Source organism: Lactuca sativa, chromosome 8, assembly GCF_002870075.4.
Source record: "Lactuca sativa cultivar Salinas chromosome 8, Lsat_Salinas_v11, whole genome shotgun sequence".
NCBI classification, from domain to species: domain Eukaryota; kingdom Viridiplantae; phylum Streptophyta; class Magnoliopsida; order Asterales; family Asteraceae; genus Lactuca; species Lactuca sativa.
Genome location: NC_056630.2, coordinates 52636121 through 52656965, shown reverse-complemented (window position 1 = coordinate 52656965; position 20845 = coordinate 52636121). Strand labels below are relative to the sequence as shown.

The 20845-nt window shown below is 34.9% G+C and overlaps 3 protein-coding genes across 3 annotated transcripts; all 3 read right to left on the bottom strand.

Moving 5' to 3' along the window:
- Positions 1–239: 239 nt before the first annotated feature.
- Positions 240–2378, bottom strand: LOC111910440 (F-box/FBD/LRR-repeat protein At1g13570-like). The gene is made up of 3 exons (XM_023906271.3): positions 1411–2378; positions 1159–1317; positions 240–842 (listed from the first exon to the last, which is right to left on the bottom strand). Exons 1-3 carry the CDS (start codon positions 2212–2214, stop codon positions 543–545), a joined length of 1263 nt encoding a protein of 420 aa, XP_023762039.1. The 5' UTR covers positions 2215–2378; the 3' UTR covers positions 240–542.
- A 2066-nt stretch (positions 2379–4444) lies between these two features.
- LOC111910451 (F-box/FBD/LRR-repeat protein At1g13570) lies at positions 4445–6695 on the bottom strand. Its single transcript, XM_023906288.2, has 4 exons — positions 6545–6695; positions 5194–6007; positions 4950–5111; positions 4445–4860 (listed from the first exon to the last, which is right to left on the bottom strand). The coding sequence occupies exons 2-4, from the start codon at positions 5992–5994 to the stop codon at positions 4567–4569; spliced, it is 1257 nt and encodes a 418-aa protein (XP_023762056.1). The 5' UTR covers positions 5995–6007; positions 6545–6695; the 3' UTR covers positions 4445–4566.
- A 4139-nt stretch (positions 6696–10834) lies between these two features.
- Positions 10835–13253, bottom strand: LOC111910450 (F-box/FBD/LRR-repeat protein At1g13570). The gene is made up of 4 exons (XM_023906286.3): positions 13140–13253; positions 11641–12465; positions 11373–11531; positions 10835–11269 (listed from the first exon to the last, which is right to left on the bottom strand). The coding sequence occupies exons 2-4, from the start codon at positions 12448–12450 to the stop codon at positions 10970–10972; spliced, it is 1269 nt and encodes a 422-aa protein (XP_023762054.1). The 5' UTR covers positions 12451–12465; positions 13140–13253; the 3' UTR covers positions 10835–10969.
- Positions 13254–20845: the final 7592 nt, after the last annotated feature.

Genomic DNA, 20845 nt, shown 5'->3' with positions numbered 1-20845 from the left:
GTGGTTGCGGGAAGTGAACGGTAGTGGTGCCGATGATAAATAGTGATGGTAAGGGACCATTCACGAAAGAAATTGAAACCATAGGAACCATTCGTGTAATTTCGTAAAACTGGTTAACGGAAGCTCTGTTAAAAACTAAAAAAATGATTTATAATGAGATAAATTATAGTTTAATGGCCTATTGCACGGAGAGAAAACTTTAGTGACTAAATTGAACCAAAGAACTAACTTTAATGTGCCACGGTGATATTTCTCTTACATATAATATAAAAAGAATTCATATGAACATGCACTTCCTTCCTACATACCAATCAAACATCATCATTTAATATATAGGTCTCATTTTTATTACTGTGACCAATTCTATTCTTTTGTGATTCAATTCCATCCAACGAAATAGTCCTTTGGATAGCATTTGATTTGTTGTCTCCATAACCTTAATACCATTAGCACGAAGTTTATAAACCTATACCAATTAGTCATTGATCTCGTGTTTGCATCAGAAATTCAGAATATGCATGAAATTCATATATATGCAATATTTACACCTCATCTTTAACAAATATGATTTCAGCTTCTGTTGATGCTCGTTTAAACCTCAATAACTCGATCAAAAAGCTTGATTTGTCCTCAGTCATGTACACACTCGGAGTGATGCTCATAGTCTTAAGAACCGGTGAACTCACAAGCAAAAACCCTATCAATCCAATCTCGTGTCGAAAACCATTCATATGTGTCATCTTTACAATCTTAAGCCTTTCAAATGTGGAGTCAGAGGGGCATTCCTTCTCCCAGAAATCCAAATCTGGAGCTTCTGTTGCTGATAATGACTCCCATGAACCCTAAATTTTTCCAAAAAAAGGTTAATAAAAAAACATAACAACATCGATGTTTAAGGTTAAATAGGTTACTTTTCATCTTCAAGATTGATAAAGATTCTTTGAATTATCAGCTAAACTTCATAAGGAAACAAAAATTTCTAGATGAATACCGCAATTCAAAGGGTCAATTGTCAATAATATATTGTGACCAACTATTTTGTATCTTCAAACTTTCGTTATTTTTGTCACAACATAACTCACCAAGCTTTTATACCGCATTTCTATGTGACCACAATAGAATTTGAAGATGAAATCTATACATGTTGATTAAACTCACCGAAATTTGAAGTTCTTCAAGATTAGGGGCATTTAAAATGAATCGAACAACCACCATTACTTCTTTAATGTTCTCAAAGCTTACTTCATAGAGTTGAATAACCTTTAGTTGTTGGTACTTCATTTGTGTTTTCCCGATGGTGTTACCTATACTCGTATACTGGATAACAAACAAAAAAGCAATTCATCAGCCAATTAACAATATTAACAAATGGAGATATAAATAACATGAAAACTTAGATCAACATCTTACAAGCGTAAAGTCATCGCGCCCAATAAACCTCTCAAGTGACAATGCCCCACCAAGAAACTTGTCAAAATTACAACTTGAAATTATATTGCTCATGAGCAGGTTGACACATATAGCAACTAGCTTTGGAGTATACTCAAGAGATAATTCTTTAAAATTACCTTCCAAGATTAAATCTTTTAAGTTGGGAGCACGAATTTTGAGTTGTAAAGCATAATAAGAGCATAAGTTCAAGCTCTCAAGAAACATGCAACCCGAGATAAGATTCTCAATAGCATCTGGAGCAATACTAACGTGTTTAAGAATAAGGTGTTTCAAAAAAGGGAACCCTTTAAAAGATAACGGAGGCGCCAACTCCCAATTAACAATCTTCAAACGAACCAGTTTTTGACAAGAATAAAGACAAGAAGGTGCTCTAAACAACTTGCGCTTTCCAAACTCAAGAACCAATTCTTTAACATCTTTTCTTGATAAGAAAAGCAGCCATTGATCTATATTGGGGGAGCTTCGTAGATAAGTGGTAGATAAAGCGAACCCATTAATTGGACCATCGTGAAGAAAAAGAAAACGTGTGATAAAGTTTACAAGATTGCTCTTTGCATGTGATTTACTATGAGTCCTAGACACACATTTATCATCAAACTCAAGGTGTGTAAGTGTAGCCCATTTGTATCTCCATTTAGAAGATAATATACTTGTTCTTACAGCATCTCTTAATGGCATCTTTGTGAGTATGGTTTCGATAATACTTTGAGGCAGATCGCTTATATGGTCTTTCTTGAACCGAATAATTCCCCTCCTTCCCATTTTGTTCCTTGTGCTCTACAAAACAATGACTTAATTTTTATGCCATGTACATTTTTTGTTGATTTTAATATTAAGTTTTAAAGATAGTCTATTTAGACTCAAAAGTTAAACTTTCAATCCTTATTGGAAGGAGTAGTTGTACGAATGCATATTAGGGTTTATTCAAATTTTATTAAGAAGAATCACTTTAGGGCCTCAAATTACTAATCTATTAAAAAACTCCGTCCAAATAAACAAAATCGATAACCCAATGGTTGGCTTTCCATGAAAAACCGAGAATGAGCCATATGAAATCAAAACGTAAACATACTACAAAAAGGACAATAATTCATACAATTAAGAAAGTCCCTAAGCTTTAGGGACATGATCTACAGAACTAAAAAAAAAAGTACTATTTAGAATTCTTTAAATCAAGTAAATTTTATTTGATTAAAGTTCTTTAGATATCAAACAAGCGTGCTAGTGAATTGAGTTGTTTTTTTTTAATCCAAATTGCAAACTTTAGAAGAAGCCAGGGAAGGAGAAACAATAATGATGAAGCCTATTTGAAGAAAACGCATATCATAACAGAAAAAAAAAAAAAAAAAATCAGGCATCTAGGGCTATTGCAAAAAAGAAAAAGATTGACCAAAATAGACGTAAAAAGAAGAAGATTCGTACTTTATGGTTCTAATATGATCGAGCGGCAGGAAAGCGAAAGAAGTATACCGGTTTTCCTTTTAAGCACGAACCACTTTAAAGGCCTTATGGTAAACAAACGGGACCTAACCTCTAATTATATCCCTAATAGTCTAATGCTAACAAAACCCAAAAGTACCTGTGTTGTTCGGATTTATTGGGTTTTGTTTAATTGGTTTTTGACTTCAAAAGTACCTGTGTTATTCGGATTTATTACTTGTAATTTTTGATATATATATATTTTTTTCGGTTAGCCGATAATTATGATTTTTCTGTCAATAAAATAAAGTTTAGGATTTCTTGTCAAATCGTCAATTAGGATTTTGCTGTAAAAAAAAATAAAGTTTAGAACAATTTTGTCAAATCGTTGAAAACATTGAGACTTTAGTGTATATATCACTTTTTTGTTAGAAATTTAATGATATGATACTCTTTAAGTATAAAGGTTATTGAAACCTTCTATAGTTAGCTAGATCCTTTTGAAATCATTAACGTTTACTTTTGTTAAATCGTTTTTTTAATTTCAACAAACTGATATTGAAAAAAATTGAAATAATCAATAAAGAAAGAAAGAACCAAGATTGTGTTGACTTTTTATAGTCTCAAAAATGAAAAAATAAGAAACCCAAAAAAAAAAACAAAATTGTCCTTCTTTCCTTTCTACACATTCACACTTTTTTTACTAAACATGTGTTGTTTGTGTTTGTATAATTTATTCTTACTTTTTAGTTTAATATTTGACGGCGAAGCAAGAAGAAAGTTTTACCAAGTATTTTCACTCTTTCTCGCCCTCTCTTTTGCATATGTTTATCATGATCGTAATTGTATCAGGGTAAAGATGATAATGGTAAGAAAAACAGTGGTGCTGCAACAAAAGTGACAATTAAAAGTTCTTGGGTTACGAAAATACACTAAAGTCCAAATATTTTCAACGATTTGACAAAAATATCCTAAACTTTATTATTTTTTTTTTTTACAGTAAAGTTCTAATTAACGATTTGACAAGAAATTCCTAAATTTTATTTATTTTTTTTTTTTTGACAAAAAATCCCAAATTACCGGCTAACCGAAAAAAAAAAATAATAAAAATCTTAAAAACTCCCGGTAATTTGGACTTTACTGTCAAAAAAATAAAGTTTAGAACTTTCTTGTCAAATTGATAAAAATATTAGGACTTTATGTATATATCCCATAAATCATAGAACGTTAAATAAGTTTTTTAAATCAACCACATTTATCTGTGATTAAAAAATGAAACGAATTTTATTGGTAATACATTAAACATGCAATTTACATGGCGATTTCTTATTAGATGGCATTTTCCCTTTTATTAAATGACAATTTTTTATATAACTATTGAAAGCACCATTCCATCCTTTCCCTATGAAACGAGACGCAATACATTAAACATGCAACTTCCACCCCGAACCTTCTCATGAAACCTACAACTATTTTGCTTCTTCCTCAAGACCAAAATCCACATGTGAAAACAATCTTCTATATGTGAACTTATATCATCACAAAAGCTGATGTGGAAATATCTCACCAAAGATATCAGAAAACATGTAACATCCTTAAAAAATTTCAAATAGTAGAACTAAGGTTGGAACTTGTTACATGAAAATACAAGTCATAAGAGATTGAGAAATTCATATAAATAGACAAGATTTACCCCTAATCTTGAACAAATATCATTTCAGCTTCTGGTGATGCTCGTTTAAACTTTGTTAACTCAATCAAAAAATTTAATCTGTCCTCAGTCATATACACACTTGGGGTGATGCTCATAGTCTCAAGAACAGGTGAATTTCCAAGCATAAATCCTATGAATCCAATTTCATGTGGAACTCCAGACATATCCATCATTTTCACCATCTTCAAATGTTCAAATTTGCAATCAAACTCACATTCTTTCTCCCAAAAATCCAAATCCGGAGCTTCTCTTGCAGATGATGAATTCGATGAACCCTAAAAATCATATCCAAAATAAAATTAGAGTCGAATCACAAATGGGTTGCTTTTCATCTTCAAGATTGATAAAGATTCTTTAAACTCACTGCAATTTGAAGTTCTTCAAGATTTGGAGAGTTTAGAATCAATCGAAGAACAACTTTTAATTCTTTCATGTGCTCAAAGCTTACTTGAGAGAGCTCAATGAACTTAAGCTTATCATACTTCATCTCTGTTTTTCCAAAGGTGTTGTTACCTATACTCATATACTGAATAACATACAAAAAAAAAAGTAATTCAACAGCTGATAAAATCAACAAATGAAGTTATATAATTATATCAATATCTTACTTCTGTAAAGTAACTTCTACCAATGAGTCTTTGAAGAGAAGGTATGTTTCCAAGAAACCTGTCAAAGTTACAACCTGAACTTTGACCGAAATGTTGGGCTAAATCATCGGTCATATACATGGAAACAGTTATAGCAACTAATTTTGGAGCATACTCAAGACATATGTCTTTAATTTCACCTTCCAAGATTAAAAACTTTAGATTTGGTGAACAAATTGTAAGTTCTAAGCTATCATAATACGATAAATTCAATGTCTCAAGAAGAATGCAACCCGAGATAAGATTCTGAAGAGCTTCTGAACCAATAAGAACTTGTTGAAAGCTAAGGTGTTTCAAATATGGGAAGCCTTTAAAAGATAATGGAGGGTTTAAAGCCCATCTAAAAAGCTCCAAATTAACCAGCTTTTGACATGAAAAAAGACAAGTAGGTGCTTTAAACCACTCGCCACCTAATTCAAGAACCAATTCTTTAACATCTTTTCTTGATAAGAAAAGCAGCCATTGATCTAAATCAGGGGAGGATTGTAAATAAGCTGTAGATAGAACAAATCGATTGATAGGGCCATGGTGAAGTAGAAGAAATCGACTTATAAACTTTGCAAGTGATCTATCTGGGGTCCCTGATGCACATTTATCATTGAACACAAGGTGTGTAAGTGTAGCCCATTTGTATCTCCATTTGGAAGATAATATACTTGTTCTTACAGCATCTCTTAATGGCATCTTTGTGAGTATGGTTTCGATGATACTTTGAGGAAGATCAGTTATATAGTCGACTCTAGAGGTCATTTTTCTTCGCATTTGTCCCTCTTCCCTACAAAACAATGACATACATTTATGAAGGAGAGGTTGTAAGGAAATGCGAAAGGTATTAAAAAGAGTCTCTTTAGGGTTCCAAATTCTTAATCTATAATATTGAAAGGCCAATTTTGGAGGTCGAAAAACTGGATGAGTTCCATTGTAATAATCATTAGGTTTAGGGTTCCACATCCCTAATCTATAAACCAGTGACGAAAATGGACTCCATATAAATAAAATCAATTACCCATGAACATGTGTTCGTATGAAATCAAAACTTAAGCAAGTGACAAAAGAACAGAATTCATACGATTGAAGAAAACCCTAGCCCTATAACGGACATGATCTACAAAACTCGAACAAAAAAAAAAAAAAAAACAATTCTTTAGGTATCAAAGAGGCGTGGCGTCGAAATGAGATTTTTTTTCTATCCAAATTGCAAACTTGAGAGAACCCACAGAAGGAGAAACAGTTATGTTGAAATCTAGAAGAGAATGTGATCATATCAGAAAATAACAGTCGCCTAGCTATTGCAGAAAGAAAGAATTTTTACCAAATTAGATGTGAAAGAAGATGATTCGTGCTATGATTAAGACCGATGATCGTTCATGGTTCTGATATGAGAGGGAAGCTAAAGAGAAGAAGGATGAAAGCATCTAATACAAAGATGATATACACCGTTATATACCGATTTCCTTTTTTTGTACGGACGGCCGGTCTAATAAGAAACGACCGGACCGGACAGGTCTAAGACCATCAATTCTAAAGCGGTCCAGACGGTCATAGGTCAAACTACCCATTTGCAAATCCGGCGGTCCTATATAGGGTCAAAAACCCATTACCCATTACGGGTTATTTTACAATGTTTTTGGGTTCGGGAGCAGAGTACCCTGTATGGTCGGGGACAGAAGTGAGGCAAGGAGTTTTGTTCCGAATTGTAAGGTATTTAACTGGTAATACTTTGATGCCCAAGACCAAACAAAAGAGGAATAGGAAAACTGTGACAAAGGATTTTATTACTATAGATCGTTATCTAAACTAACGAATACATGTCCTTATTTATACTAATGAAAGCAGTAACGTAAACCAATACGTAATACTTGTTAAGCAAGCAGACAACTTTCTAATCTAAATCAAATACTTAAAATAAAAAGGTTTTTCCCAAAATATCTTTGCGCTCATAAATCCGATTAACCCAACTATCACCCTCTTAATCGGATTGATCATACCTCTCGTTCACAAGAGTGTTGAATCACCATCTTCCCAAACCATCCTGACTTTTCCCAGACACCCGACATCCATCTCGGTCACGTCCAAAGTCCTTCAACCCCTTTGATTGTTCACAACACACGTAACATGTAACATGGCATCCCGTTGGATATGTGCATTACCATCTAGACTTTTCTCGGATGCGCGACCTCTCCCCGGCCAAATCCAAAGTCATCCAATATGAGCTTCCACCATCATAATGTTCACAACGTGTTGTTTCTCCAATCTCTTCATTTGTTTCGATTACCGTTCTTCAAATTGGCATCTCTACCGACTAAGAAAACAAAGCCACCCGCTCCACCGTTTTCTTTCAATCTGTCAAACGAACTGAATCCAAAGCTACCTGATTTGACGGATCCTTCTTACCAGTTTTTCACGCACCTACTTCGATATCCCCTTATCACGAACAAACCGATCAAGAACCATGCAATCCCTTTGACTTTTCTGCTTTCTGATTTCAACCGATCAACATCCTATTATCTCTTTTCACCACCCAGACCTTTTTAATCAAGCTTGTTCCGAGAGTAGGCATGAAAATTTCACCTGACCCAGTGGGGAACCCGGTTAACCCGCCCCAATCGTGGACGGGTATTCCACACAAAAATGGGTGTCGGGGATCCCCATATGCTAAAATTGGGGATGGGGTCGGGGCTAGGTATACCAATCCCCAACCCGCCCTATCCCCAATTTAATGACATCATATATATATATATATATATATATATATATATATATATATATATATATATATATAGAGAGAGAGAGAGAGAGAGAGAGAGAAAAAAAATTAGGTTCAAATGTTTTTACTATCTATTGTGTGCTTGTAGGATTGATTCTGGACCAATCATTTTAGTTATTTTAAGAAAATAATTAATGCATATTAAATGTTGAAGTTCTAAGTAATGCTCATTATATCTTTAACACCTAATATGCATTAATTACTTTCTTAAAATAACTAAAATGATTGGTCCAAAATCAATTCTACATGCACACAATAGATAGTTAGAACAATATAACCTAACCCTATATATATATATATATATATATATATATTAGTATATTAATAATCTATTGAATATGAAATAAGTCCACTAAGAATGAATTGATTTTTATTAGAACATCAGAGACAAAGTTTCTACACCAAATTATGTTCCTAATTCCAAGAGTTGTTAAATTAGCATTTTGTTCGACAATCCGTATACTAAATCGTCACTTCTTGTTTTGATGCTAGTTAGACTTTATGATTGATATAATCATTATCTAATTATGGCCTCTGTTTTTATCACTTATTAAACCTGATTTTTTTTTGCGTAAGTTGAGTTTATTATCTTGATAGATCGGGGATGGGTTAGGGATAGGTCGGGGAAAAGCCCAAAATTTAAAGGGGGGAGGATTCGATTCCCCGCATCCGTTGGGGATGGGGATGAAAATGGGGACGAGGTTAGACACTCGGGGATAGGAACAGGGATGGCCAACCCCGTCCCATTTTTATCCTAATCTGAGAGCACTTTTCCACCGAACAACAAGACAAGTTTACAACCACCTTTACCGACTGTCGTCACCCGCAAAACGAACGGAATCAAATTCACTTGCTTTGACGTCTTCTCGTACGTTTATTTCACGCCTCCAGTTAGTCTATCTCTACCTTAGAACAAGTTTGGTCAAGAAAAATCGGGGCTGCTGTTTAGATGTTCAACTCGCGCTCAAAAACAATGCACACACCCTTAAACTGAACCTGATTCCCGCTGCATTAGCCCCACAACATAAGGTTACACTCTTTCTTGAAACCAACTGTCGAACCAGCCGCCCTATGACTTCACGAGCCTTAGGCTCTGATACCAAGTGTAAGGTATTAAACTGGTAATACCTTGATGTCCAAGACCAAACAAAAGAGGAACAGGAAAAACTATCACAATGGATTTTATTGCTATAGATCTTTATCTAAACTAACGAATACATGTCCTTATTTATACTAATTAAAGCAATAACTTAAACCAATACGTAATACTTGTTAAGCAAGCAGAAAACTTCCTAATCTAAATCAAATACTTAAAAAAAAGATTTTTCCTAAAATACCTGCGCTCATAAATCCGATTAACCCAACACAAATATCCCGCATGGGCCCCAAAATAATTATTTAATATTTAACTATTTTATTTATAAAAATAAATATTAAACTTAGAGTAGCCATTATGTAATATATATTTTGTATATGGATAACTAGTGTAATATGTAAGGTTTAACAAAATAAACAAGTGAAAAAATAAGGTTAAACGGAAGATTTTTATTTTTTTATTTTTTTTTTTGGGGGTGGGGGGGGGGGGGGGGGGGGGGGGGATCGAGGTAGGTAAACGGAGGAACTCAGGTCAAGTTCAAGGTCAAGGGAAACAGACGAATTCTGGGGCGGGGAGGCTATTTACGCCCTCATTTGGTCTTATTGATATCTCTAATCCCACAACAAGCCCTAATGGTTCCTACTTGCTTAATCACTATTTCTCTTCAAAAATCTCACATCTCTCGGCAGGCTTTGATTGGAACAAACTATTTGAGAAATGTAGCAAAGCAAACCGTACCATATCGATCGGGAATAATTTTGTGCAACTCAAACAAAAACAAGTTATTTGTTGGATGCAATCAATGTCAACAAGTTATATATTAACAAGATTTTGGAAGAAAAAACGGAAAGCTAGACCTGTCATCATGTAATAACTCCGATGTTGAAGAAACTGATAAAGACTTCATTGTTGACACTCAAGAACGACATGCAAATTACACAATAAGTACAATATAACAACCCCAACCATGATTACCTATATACCGACGACACTTGCAAATTTTGGAATTTCCTTCCGCATATCTTCGTTTCAATAATATGTTTTTGTTTTACAAATTAAGTTAAGTTATAAAATAATAATTTCTAAGCTTTTTATATTAATGAAATATTGAAGTTTTATATGTTAATGTTATGAGATAAAACTGTCCAAAAAGACTTGTGTTAAAAAACATAGAATCAGAAAATAATAATAAAATAAAATAAAAACAAGTCTGATTGAAAGACAAAATCCACAAGAAAGAAACAAACACAAAAACTATCGGACTATATTGGTCTGTACCGGACTGAGACTGAAAAAAGACCGAACAAAAGTAATAGTTTTGGTTATTTGAATTATTATTGTAAGATCGATCTAAGGTTATTATAAATGCATGGAAATAGCGTGGTGTATTAGGAACATGAAAAAATACTATTGATAGTAGTACTAATGATGATAGTCAAATTGGTATCAATGCAAAATCAACCTCTAATGAGTAATCCTTGGAAAGATTGGAATGTACCCTATATGTTACAAACTTTCAACCACACATGGAGCCTTGAAAATCTATGGACACTTTGTGAGAAGTTTGGAATAGTGGCTTACATATACATAGAAAGAAAACTCTCTAAGCAAGGGAAAAGTTTGTCTCTTGTTCATTTTTTTTAAGTTTAAATATGAAAATAACCTCATCCAAAATGTATCTTCTTTTTGGGTTTGGATCAAGAACAAGCAAAAACTTTATTAGTAATGAGAGGATGGCATGCGTTGAAGAAATATGATTTCAGCTCCATGACCTTAATGCCATCAACACAGAGTTCATACATCCATACAAGTCTTTGATTTGCATATCAGCATGTAATAAGTTACAATCATGAGATAATAAATGTTGTAAAGATTTACACTTGATCTTGAAGAAATATGATTTCAGCTCCTGATGATGCTCTTCTAAACCTGAGTAACTCGATCAAAAATCTTGTTCTTCCTTCAGTCATATAAACACTTGGAGTGATGCTCATAGTCTCAAGAACAGGTGAACTCCCAAGTAAAAGCTCTATGAATCCCATCTCATGTGGAACACCAGACATATCTGTCATCTTCACCATCTTCAGCCTTTCAAATCTGCACTCAAAAGGACATTCATTCTCCCAGAAATCCAAATCCCTAGCTTCTGTTGCAGATGTTGAATTCGATGAACCCTAAATATTCAATCCCAAATCTCAAAATTGTTACTTTTCCTCTTCAAGATTCTTTAAAGTAAATCAAGATTCTAAATGAATACTATAATCCAACATAACTCACCGAAATTTGAAGTTCTTGAAGATTAGGAGCATTTAGAATCAATCGAAGAACCACCATTATTTCTTTCATATCCTCAAAGCTTACTTGATACAATTCAATAACTTTTAGCTGTTTGTATGTCATCTCTGTTTTCCCAAAGGTGTTACCTATACTCATATACTAAATAGAATCATAAAAAACAAAAGCACAATCAATCAATCAATCAATCAAATAATGCAAGATACAAAAAAGAACATTTGTAAGTGCTAAACTTGGATAAAAATCTTACCTTTGTAAAGTAAATATGTCCAATGAGTCTTTGAAGAGAAGGAACACCACCAAGAAACTTATCAAAATTACAACTTGAACTTTGACCAAAATGTTCAGCAATATCATCAGTCATGTACATAGCAACAGATATAGCAACCAATTTTGGAGTATTTTCAAGACATATATCTTTAAACTCGCCTTCCAAGATTAAAAACTTTAGATTTGGAGCACGAATTGTGAGTTCTAAACTATCAAAATATGATAAAGTCAAACTTTCAAGAAGAGTGCAACCCGAGATAAAATTCTCAACAGCTTCAGGAGCAATAAGAACTTGTTGAAGATTAAGGTGTTTAAGATATGGGAACCCTTTGAAAGATAATGGAGGATCTAACTCACATCTAACAAGCTCCAATCGAATCAATTTTTTACATGAAAAAAGACATGAAGGTGCTCTAAACCACTCGCCTTCACCTAACTCAAGAAGCAATTCTTTAACATCTTTTCTTGATAAGAAAAGCAGCCATTGATCTACATCAGGGGAGCTTTGTAAATAAGCTGTAGATAGAGAGAATCTATTGATAGGTCCATCATGAAGAAAAAGAAACCGAGTTATAAATTTTACAAGATTGGTTTCTGCAAGTGATCTATCGTGGGTCCCGGATACACATTTGTCATCAAACTCAAGATTTGTAAGTGTAGCCCATTTGTATCTCCATTTAGAAGATAATATACTTGTTCTTACAGCTTCTCTCAGTGGAAGTTTTGTTAGTATGATTTCAATAATACTTTGAGGGAGATCGGTTATATAGTCTTCAAATTCCATATGCATTTTGTCCCTTCTTCCCTACAAATCAATGGAATCGTGTTTTATCAACAATTTAACTCGTTTATCCAAAAGAAAACTAAGAAAAAAGAAAAGTTCGAGGTTGATTTGTTCGTTGTTTTTGTTTCTCAATTGTAACGTCCTCATCTATATTCAATTTAGATGTTAAGACGTTAAAGAAAAGATTCAAACTTTTGCCTAATTGTAAGACACTAGGGTTTATACACAATGTATTGAGAAGAATCGCTTTGGGGTTTCTTGATTCCTGATTATAAATTCAATGGCAAATCGTCAAGCTCAAATAAATAGAAAGAATTTCAGTGGAATATTATGTTAAAAGAGTTATGAAAATTGATCAGGATATCACTCAACAATGTGCATATGTTCATATGAATCAAAACTAACAAAAGAACACACATTCAAACTATTCAAGAAACCGCAAGTCCAATTAGGACAGGATCTACAAGATAAGATAGCAAATTATTTAAATTTTTTAGTTATCAAACATGGGGTGTAAGTGAATTTGGGATTTTTATATCCAATTTGCAAACTTTAAAAGAACCCAAAGAAGGAGAAACTATAATGATCAAACCCATTTGCAGAAAAGATAGATTTTTACAAATTAGGAATCTAAATCGATTTGAAAAAAGATAAAAATTAGAACAAATTAGGTGTGAAAGGAAGAAGATTCGTACCTAAGATTAAGACTGATGATCCTCGATTTTTCAGGTAAGAGAATGAAGTGAAGGAGACGAAGGATGAAACTATGAAAGCATATAATACAAGATATGCACCGCTTTCCTTTTTAAGTGTGGGCCTTTTAGCCCAATGGTACCAAAATGTCTCACGAGTGTTCTTTTTAGGGATAATGTCATAAAAAGCCTTAAGTTTGGCAAAAAATGTCGGTTTTACCTTTCGGCAGATTTTTGGTTCGTTTATACCGTAAATTTGTCATTTTTTTGTTGGTTTTGCCCTTGTTACCTGCAATAGCAGGTTTCCAGGTTATTATGAATTATTTTTTTGCGAAAAAACCCTTAAGTTTACAAATATTTTGCAAAAAAAACCCTTAAGATTATAAAATTTTTTTGAATATATTTCTTAATTATGAATTATTTTATATTTGTTTGATATAAACTTTTTATATTTAAATTTTAAAAAAAGTTACCTAGTTTTAACAAAATTTAAATATATTTCTTAATTAATACTTCAACTTTTCAAAACAAAATTAAAAAAACATTTGTTAGTTAATAATTAATTATGCTAAAATAGTTAATATGAATAATATGGTATCAAGTATTCAATTAATTTTTTTTAAAGATAAATAAAAATATTTTATATGTTTAAAAGGTTTGTATTTCAGAAATACTAACATATCATATTTTTTTATATGTTTAAATACATAATAATATTATCACTTTTTTTATAAAAATACCATAAACATTTTAAACATCAAAAATAAATATAAACATTTTAAACATATAAAATATAAATATATTTGTCTAATTTGTTATATAAATATATTTATTTTTATAAAAAAAAAATATGATAGTTTATTATTTCTGAAATACAAATCTTTTAAACATATAAAATATTTTTATTTTTTTTTTAAAAAAAATTAATTGAATATAACTAATGTTAATGTCATATTATTATTAGCTAACAGACGTTTTTTAATGTTGCTTTGAAAAGTTGAAGTATTAATTAATAAATATTTACATTTTGATAAAACTAGGTAACTTTTTTAAAATTTAAATATAAAAACTTTATATTGAACAAATATAAAAGTTACCGTACATAAAGCTTAAAATATGTTTCAGTAGAAAACTATTTAGTTTTATAAAATTTTGAATATATATTTATATTTTATATGTTTATAATCTTAAGGGTTTTTTTGCAAAATATTTGTAAACTTAAGGGTTTTTTCGCAAAAAATAAGTCAGAATAACCTGGAAACCTGCTATTGCAGGTAACAAGGGCAAAACCGACAAAAAAATGACAAGTTTGCGGTATAAACGAACCAAAAATCTACCGAAGGGTAAAACCGACATTTTCTGTCAAACTTAAGGTTTTTTATGACATTATCCCTTCTTTTTAAAAGACGATCTTTATGAATTATGAGTTATGACATTGATAAAGCTTATAAAAGCAAAATAATTGAATAGTGTTTCAAAGGGAAAAATAAATGAAATAAGGGATGTTACAACCGACATATTTTAAGATAGTAAAATTTTTCTTTGAAAAAAGATATTATAAGTTTATAAATATACATTGATCCCTATTACAATATGTGACGTCCTAAAATACCAAGTAAAATTTTCATTTTTAATCAATCACTCGTTCGTTCATTTCTTCCAAAAGATAATAAGAGTAATAGTATTCTCAAAAAATCATAGTAAAATCACAATTAGCTAATGCGGAATAAACGATAAGGGATGCAGTGCAATCAGTCGAGCCCTTCCCTCTAGAACTGGAAGTACCAGAAAAATGTTTAAACCACAGGCATAGATCATAAGCATAAAGCTTAGTAAGTTCCTCAAAATACAACATATCATACATATCAACGGGCCCAACCCTACATATCAATGGGCCCAACCTAACATATCAATGGGCCAATTCCAACATGCAAGTGGGCCCAACCCAACATGTATACCAATAGCCCAAACCCACCATACAATGCAAGAGTCACAAAGACAAATAACATCATACAGATTATAGTGAGAAGACTCACCTGACTCACGAAATCAGCTAAACCACAACTTAATGCCCCACAACAGATGTTATAACCCTCCTATCAAAACATACAAGGTCCAACCTTAAACACACACACTAGAACCAACAATCATGCCCAAAAGTTAACCCAAGTCAACAAGTCAACGGTCAAAACTAATATCAAAATTGCCAACACTGACCCTCCACGTCGTAGCCTCCCTTGCCCACGTCGTGGGCATAAGACGCCAAAACAATCGAATCTTGGCCCAGTCGCCACGCCGTGACAGCCTAAGGTCACGCCATGGGGACTGGTCTGAACAGCTTAACATATTAAGCTTCTATCCAACAATTCCAAAAGCTCTAAAGCTCATATATGATCTTGATGGAAAAAGTTTTAAATTTTATCCGTTAAGGCATCTCAATAAGTCAAGATCCCAAACCCTAAGTCCTTAAAGGAAACTCGAGGCATGCAAACACCCATTAAGCACTTAATCACTAGAGTTACTCTTCCAAGGTTTCCAGAAGGGTTTCATACACCTAATGGGCCATAAAATCAAAGCTTTATAGACATGCATGTCCAATGCATGTCCCTTCCATTTTAGGTAAAAAGAGCGGAGAGATGAAACCTTGAAGGCCATGAATAACCACCATGCTGTTGTTGAAGAGATCGGGTTGTGCCTACCCAAAGGTTCAGGCCGGATTGTAGGAAGTGGGCGAGAAGTTTTTTTATTTCTATGAGAAGTGGCAAATGAGTACTTAAAGCTTGAGCATGGGAACAAAACTCCAAGGATCCTTAGATTTTAAACATATAACACAAAATGACCACAAGGATCCATAAAGTTGCCAAGTTTATGGAATCTAACCTTCCAAACTTCCAAACCATGAAGATTAAGGGACAAAAAGCCTAGATCTTGAAACAAGGAACAAAAGATTGGATCTTGGACATTTACAAAGGTCCATAGAATATACAAGAAAAGGATGATGAAGCTTTCTTGTTGGATCAATGCACTAAAACACCTTCTTCTTCTTCTTCTTCTAGGAACCAATAATACCAAAATAAACCAAAACACTCTAAGGGGGGTTAGGGTTTCGAGGTAGAGGGTTGGAGGCTGAAGAGGATGCCTTAATCTTCTGGAAATGTTGCTTGAATAAGGGGGGAAACCCTAAAATTACGGGCTTGGGCCAGAACAGCTGCCATGTCGTGGCCAACCTATTGTCATGTCGTTGCACTCATTCAAAACACACATTCCATTTATTTTGTTCCACGTCTTGGGCATCCTTGCACCACATCGTGGCACCGAGTCTTTCCTAAAAACTCTATCTTTGGTCTTTGATGAAAAGGAAGCTTAAGCAATCTGGAACACGGGTGTTACATAATAATTAAAATAACAAATAATCTTGGTTCACTTCTTAGGAGTCTTCTGATAATAATATACAATTTTTCTTTGAAAAAAGATAGAATAAGTTTATAGCAACGCCCTTTGATTTCTCGAAAACGTTGCAAGATAATAAATATTATGCACGCAAGGTTGGTTGTTCGGAGCATCTTCAAGAGGGTGAGTGACAGGGGTGTTCAATAATATCTAAATATGAAAACCCAAGTTTTGATTCAAAATTTAAAATTCTACATATCCAGATATGAATTAGTAATTGTGTAAAGTCCCAAAATATCAAGTAAAAATTTCATTTTTCAATCATTAAAATCATTCAACCATTTTTTCAAAAGACAGTCAGAGTGAAACATGTTTTCAACATCAAAGTAAAAATCATAAATCAACGATGCGGAAATAAAAATTCAGGGGATGAAGTGCGATCAAGTCAGACCCTTCCCTCTAGAACCAGAAGTGGCTGAAACATTTAGAACATGAAAGCGTAAGCACAAAGATTAGTGATTTCCCTAAAATACCACATAAAATACATATCAGTGGGCCTAGCCCTAGTGATATATTTCAACCTTAGTGAATGTTATGATCCAACCATAGACTTACAATCACTTCTGTTGCTACAACCCAGCTGTAGTCTTCTATAACGCCCGTAGATCCGAACTAGCCAAATTAGAGACAATAAGTGTCAAGGATGACTTTTCAATAGAAGATTATTTAGAATAAATAATCTTAACTAAGTTATAGTATATGTCACAAGGATTCCGTACATATAAAGAACAATAAAATCCGAGTTATAACGAAGAAGTTACGACATGTCGAAGTTTCGCGACAAAACCGGCATGACGATGTGTGACGTAAAAAGTGAGTTTACGATAAAGTACTTTTTAGCCTTAGAGATCTAAACCAAATTCATAGTATGCGGCTCGGAATTCAAATATTAGATCGACCATTTTTAGCCTACATAACCTAAACGCGAATCGAAGATCTCGTTGATATGAGCTCAACGATGAAAAGACAGACGAAAACGATCTTCGGATGACAAAGTTATGAAATTTGAACGAACTTTTCCTGTCCCGGCCTGTTAAAAATATAACTTTAAGAATAAATTCAAAATTAGCCGACAGAGTCTAAACGAAAGTTGTAGAGTACGTACGTCTCCACTTATGCGTGGATATAAAGAACGTCGAAAACGGTTACGGCTTTTAGAAGTCGGGAGTGTGAAATGCGAAGCTGATCAATGAATTCCCCGCGCAGAGAATAGGAACGCCTCGCGTTCGTATGCTTGGCCTCGAATCAGCCACGTCGCCCCAGCAGCCTTCGGACATGCGCCCCCTCGTACGCGTTGCGTAGGCTTGTACACCCTGCGCACCGGAAAGCATTGCGCTCCTCCGAGGAACGCACTGCGTAGACCGAGGTTCCAGCCTGTAACACCCAAAATCAGAAAGACCAAGAAAGGAAAGAAAACCCTAAGTCAGGGAGGTCAACTCGTCGAGTCCAAGGAGGAACTCGACGAGTCCAAGCGAGATCCGGGTCGAAGAGTAAGTGACCGACTCGACGTGTCGGCAAGAGGACTCGGCGAGTCTGGTCTGAAGAGAGAAACCCTAAATCTGAGACATTGTGCATTATTTAAACGTCTCATTCTCTTCCTTAGGGTTCCTTTACAGCTCCTCTCATCCAGAATACCGAACCCTCAGCCTCCATTGTTGCATATTCAAGTCTCTTGCCATTTTTGGGTGATTTGAAGGAAGAAGGAAGGAATCATTGGAGCTTCAAGGATTTGATTTAGACCCGGAGTTTGGGCCACCTTTCAGAGTTATTAAAGGTATTAAGTCATTATTTTCACCCTTCTTCATTTAGATCTACCTTGGTTATGAGTTTTGGGGCTTTTATGCCATGTTTAAGAACCATTTCGAGTTAGAAGCCTAGATCTGAAGTTGCTACTTCAGATCTAAGTGTATTATGGCCTAAAGAGTCATAAAGTATCAGTCTTGGGGGTGTAGGTGAAGCATGGTTGTCTTAAACCCGAGTATGGAGTGTTTGGACCTAGATCTCCTTCGCTACACGTAAAGTTTGCAACTTTACGTAAGGAATAGGCTTTGGAAGAGTATATCTACAGTTTGGAGTCCCTGCATGACTTAAAAAGCCTCTGAATGTATGAAGGACTGAATAGACTCGGCGAGTCCTTCGAGTGGACTCGGCGAGTAGTATGAAGATTAGGAAGAACTCGACGAGTTAGATGAACAACTTGGTGAGTCTGTTGAAGATTGCCTTGGAATCGGTGAGTCTGTTCTTGGACTCGGCGAGTTAAGTCGCGAAACCCCAAACCCTTCGAGTTAAGACTTGAATCAGTGAGTTGAGTGGAGACTCAGTGAGTTGGACAGGGCAGGACTCGGAAATCGGTGGACTCGGCGAGTCATGGGCTGACTCGGCGAGTCGAGTCGCGAATGGAAGGACTCTGAGCGTATGAACTCGGCGAGTCAGTAGGCAGACTCAGCGAGTAGGGTTGACCAAGACTTTGACTTTGACCAGAGTTGAGTTAGTTGACTTTCGGAGGACAGTTAGACTAAGTGTTGTATTGGTATTGGTAGCTCGGGGAGCTAGTGGACCAACGGTTCAGAGAAATATCGGACATCAGTCATCAGTAGCAGCAGAAGTTTAGCAGTTTGAGGTGAGTTTCCCTTTTGTGTGGATGGGTCTACGACCACAATGCCGACCCATGCAGTTATGAGTAGGAAGACCCGGGGGTTAGCCCTAGGCACAATATGCTAGTATGATATTCAGGACGAGGTCCAATGTTAGCGGGCGGGTGCCCAAGGAATGGTTTGCATGATAGTTATACTTGTTGTCTGTGTGATACATGTATGTGCCTGGTAGGAAGGTGAGTGTGGGCGAGGTCCCGTATCTCGCCAACAGCAGAGTATGGACGGTGTTCTATATCTCATTAGCAGCAGAGTAGGGGCGAGGCCCAGGTTAGGGAAAGAGTGAGTGTGGGTCGGTCCCGTATCTCACTATCAGTAGGAGCGTGGACGGGGTTCCATGACTCATCAGTTGCAGGACATGGGCGAGGCCCAAGATAGGCGAGGCCTTAGAACAGGATTCAGTAGTATATGTTTAGTCTATGTGTTGTGATATGTTTATGTGTTAGTATATGTTGGCAGGCGTGGCCTAAGAGAAACAGATCTGTACCCGAGCGGGGCTCGAAGCCAGGCGGGGCCTGGAGCGGCGGGGCCGATATAGCGGGCGAGGCCCGAGGTAGGGGGTGAGGCCCAGAATAGCGGGTGTGGCCCAGTATGTGCAGTATGTGTTTATGCATGGTATGTGGTTGGTTGGGGGACACTCACTAAGCTTCGTGCTTACGGTTTTCAGTTTTGGTTTCAGGTACTTCCGGTAGCGGAGGGAAGAGCTCGGGGTGATCGCATGGTACACACCATAGATTGGACAGCATGGGATGTTTTACTCTGATAATGAACATATGTTTTGAAATTAATACTCTGATTATGTTATGGATTGATAATTATGTTTTAAGTAATGTTTTATAAAAGAAATTTTTAGTCTTGAAATTTGGGATGTTACACAGCCCCTATATAAAGGGTGCGAGGGTAGCCCTTATTCTTCACTACTCACCCTTTCTTTCTCTCTCTAACCTCTTTTTAAAGCCTCCCAACCTCTAATATCTTCTAAGTATTAGGGAAAAGCCCCCGGAACGCCAGAAGGCTCCGAGAAAAAGAGCTTTTCAGCTTGGAAATTTTTGCTCCTACAGAGCCTGGATTCTAGCAAACCTCTCGGTAAGTGAGTTATGCTTACCCTACTTTAAGTATAGCTTAGGTTTAAATTTATTATCGTTATTATGAACTTATAAACAATATATATAATAAAATATAATATATAAAGTGTTATTATAATATATTTTAACTACTCGTGGTACGAGGAATCTGGTTTGAAGGGTCGCATAAGGTTGTTGGATTTCGGAAGTGCTATAATGCCAAAATGGTCCTGCCCCCGGTGTTTCATGTCTAGCCCCTGTCTATGCATAGTGGTTGAAAGCTATTGTTTAGCACTTATAAAATAACAACGCTCATAAATAGTCGTGATAAATATTAGACTAAAATCTAGTGGTAATAAAACTAGGTTTTGTAGAAGGAAATTATATTGTTAAGAAGCGAAGCGTTGTCCGAGTTTGGAATCATCACTTTGACAAGTGAGTGCATAGTTACTTTCATCTTACACATAGATATGAAATATTTAGCATAAATTATGTGCTATGTGTGTATATTATCTATGTTCTTGATATCTATATTGGATGAACA

What these genes read in the sequence shown, in the direction of transcription:
- LOC111910440 (XM_023906271.3), bottom strand. Translation starts at nt 2,214, where the DNA reads ATGGGAAGGAGGGGAATTATTCGGTTCAAGAAAGACCATATAAGCGAT. An exon ending in GGCGCGATGACTTTACGCTT is followed by an intron (nt 1,318 to 1,410) that starts GTAAGATGTTGA and finishes TTTGTTATCCAG; the next exon opens with TATACGAGTATAGGTAACAC. An exon ending in TTGAAGAACTTCAAATTTCG is followed by an intron (nt 843 to 1,158) that starts GTGAGTTTAATC and finishes GGAAAAATTTAG; the next exon opens with GGTTCATGGGAGTCATTATC.
- LOC111910451 (XM_023906288.2), bottom strand. Translation starts at nt 5,994, where the DNA reads ATGCGAAGAAAAATGACCTCTAGAGTCGACTATATAACTGATCTTCCT. An exon ending in GTAGAAGTTACTTTACAGAA is followed by an intron (nt 5,112 to 5,193) that starts GTAAGATATTGA and finishes TATGTTATTCAG; the next exon opens with TATATGAGTATAGGTAACAA. An exon ending in TTGAAGAACTTCAAATTGCA is followed by an intron (nt 4,861 to 4,949) that starts GTGAGTTTAAAG and finishes TATGATTTTTAG; the next exon opens with GGTTCATCGAATTCATCATC.
- LOC111910450 (XM_023906286.3), bottom strand. Translation starts at nt 12,450, where the DNA reads ATGCATATGGAATTTGAAGACTATATAACCGATCTCCCTCAAAGTATT. An exon ending in GACATATTTACTTTACAAAG is followed by an intron (nt 11,532 to 11,640) that starts GTAAGATTTTTA and finishes GATTCTATTTAG; the next exon opens with TATATGAGTATAGGTAACAC. An exon ending in TTCAAGAACTTCAAATTTCG is followed by an intron (nt 11,270 to 11,372) that starts GTGAGTTATGTT and finishes TTGAATATTTAG; the next exon opens with GGTTCATCGAATTCAACATC.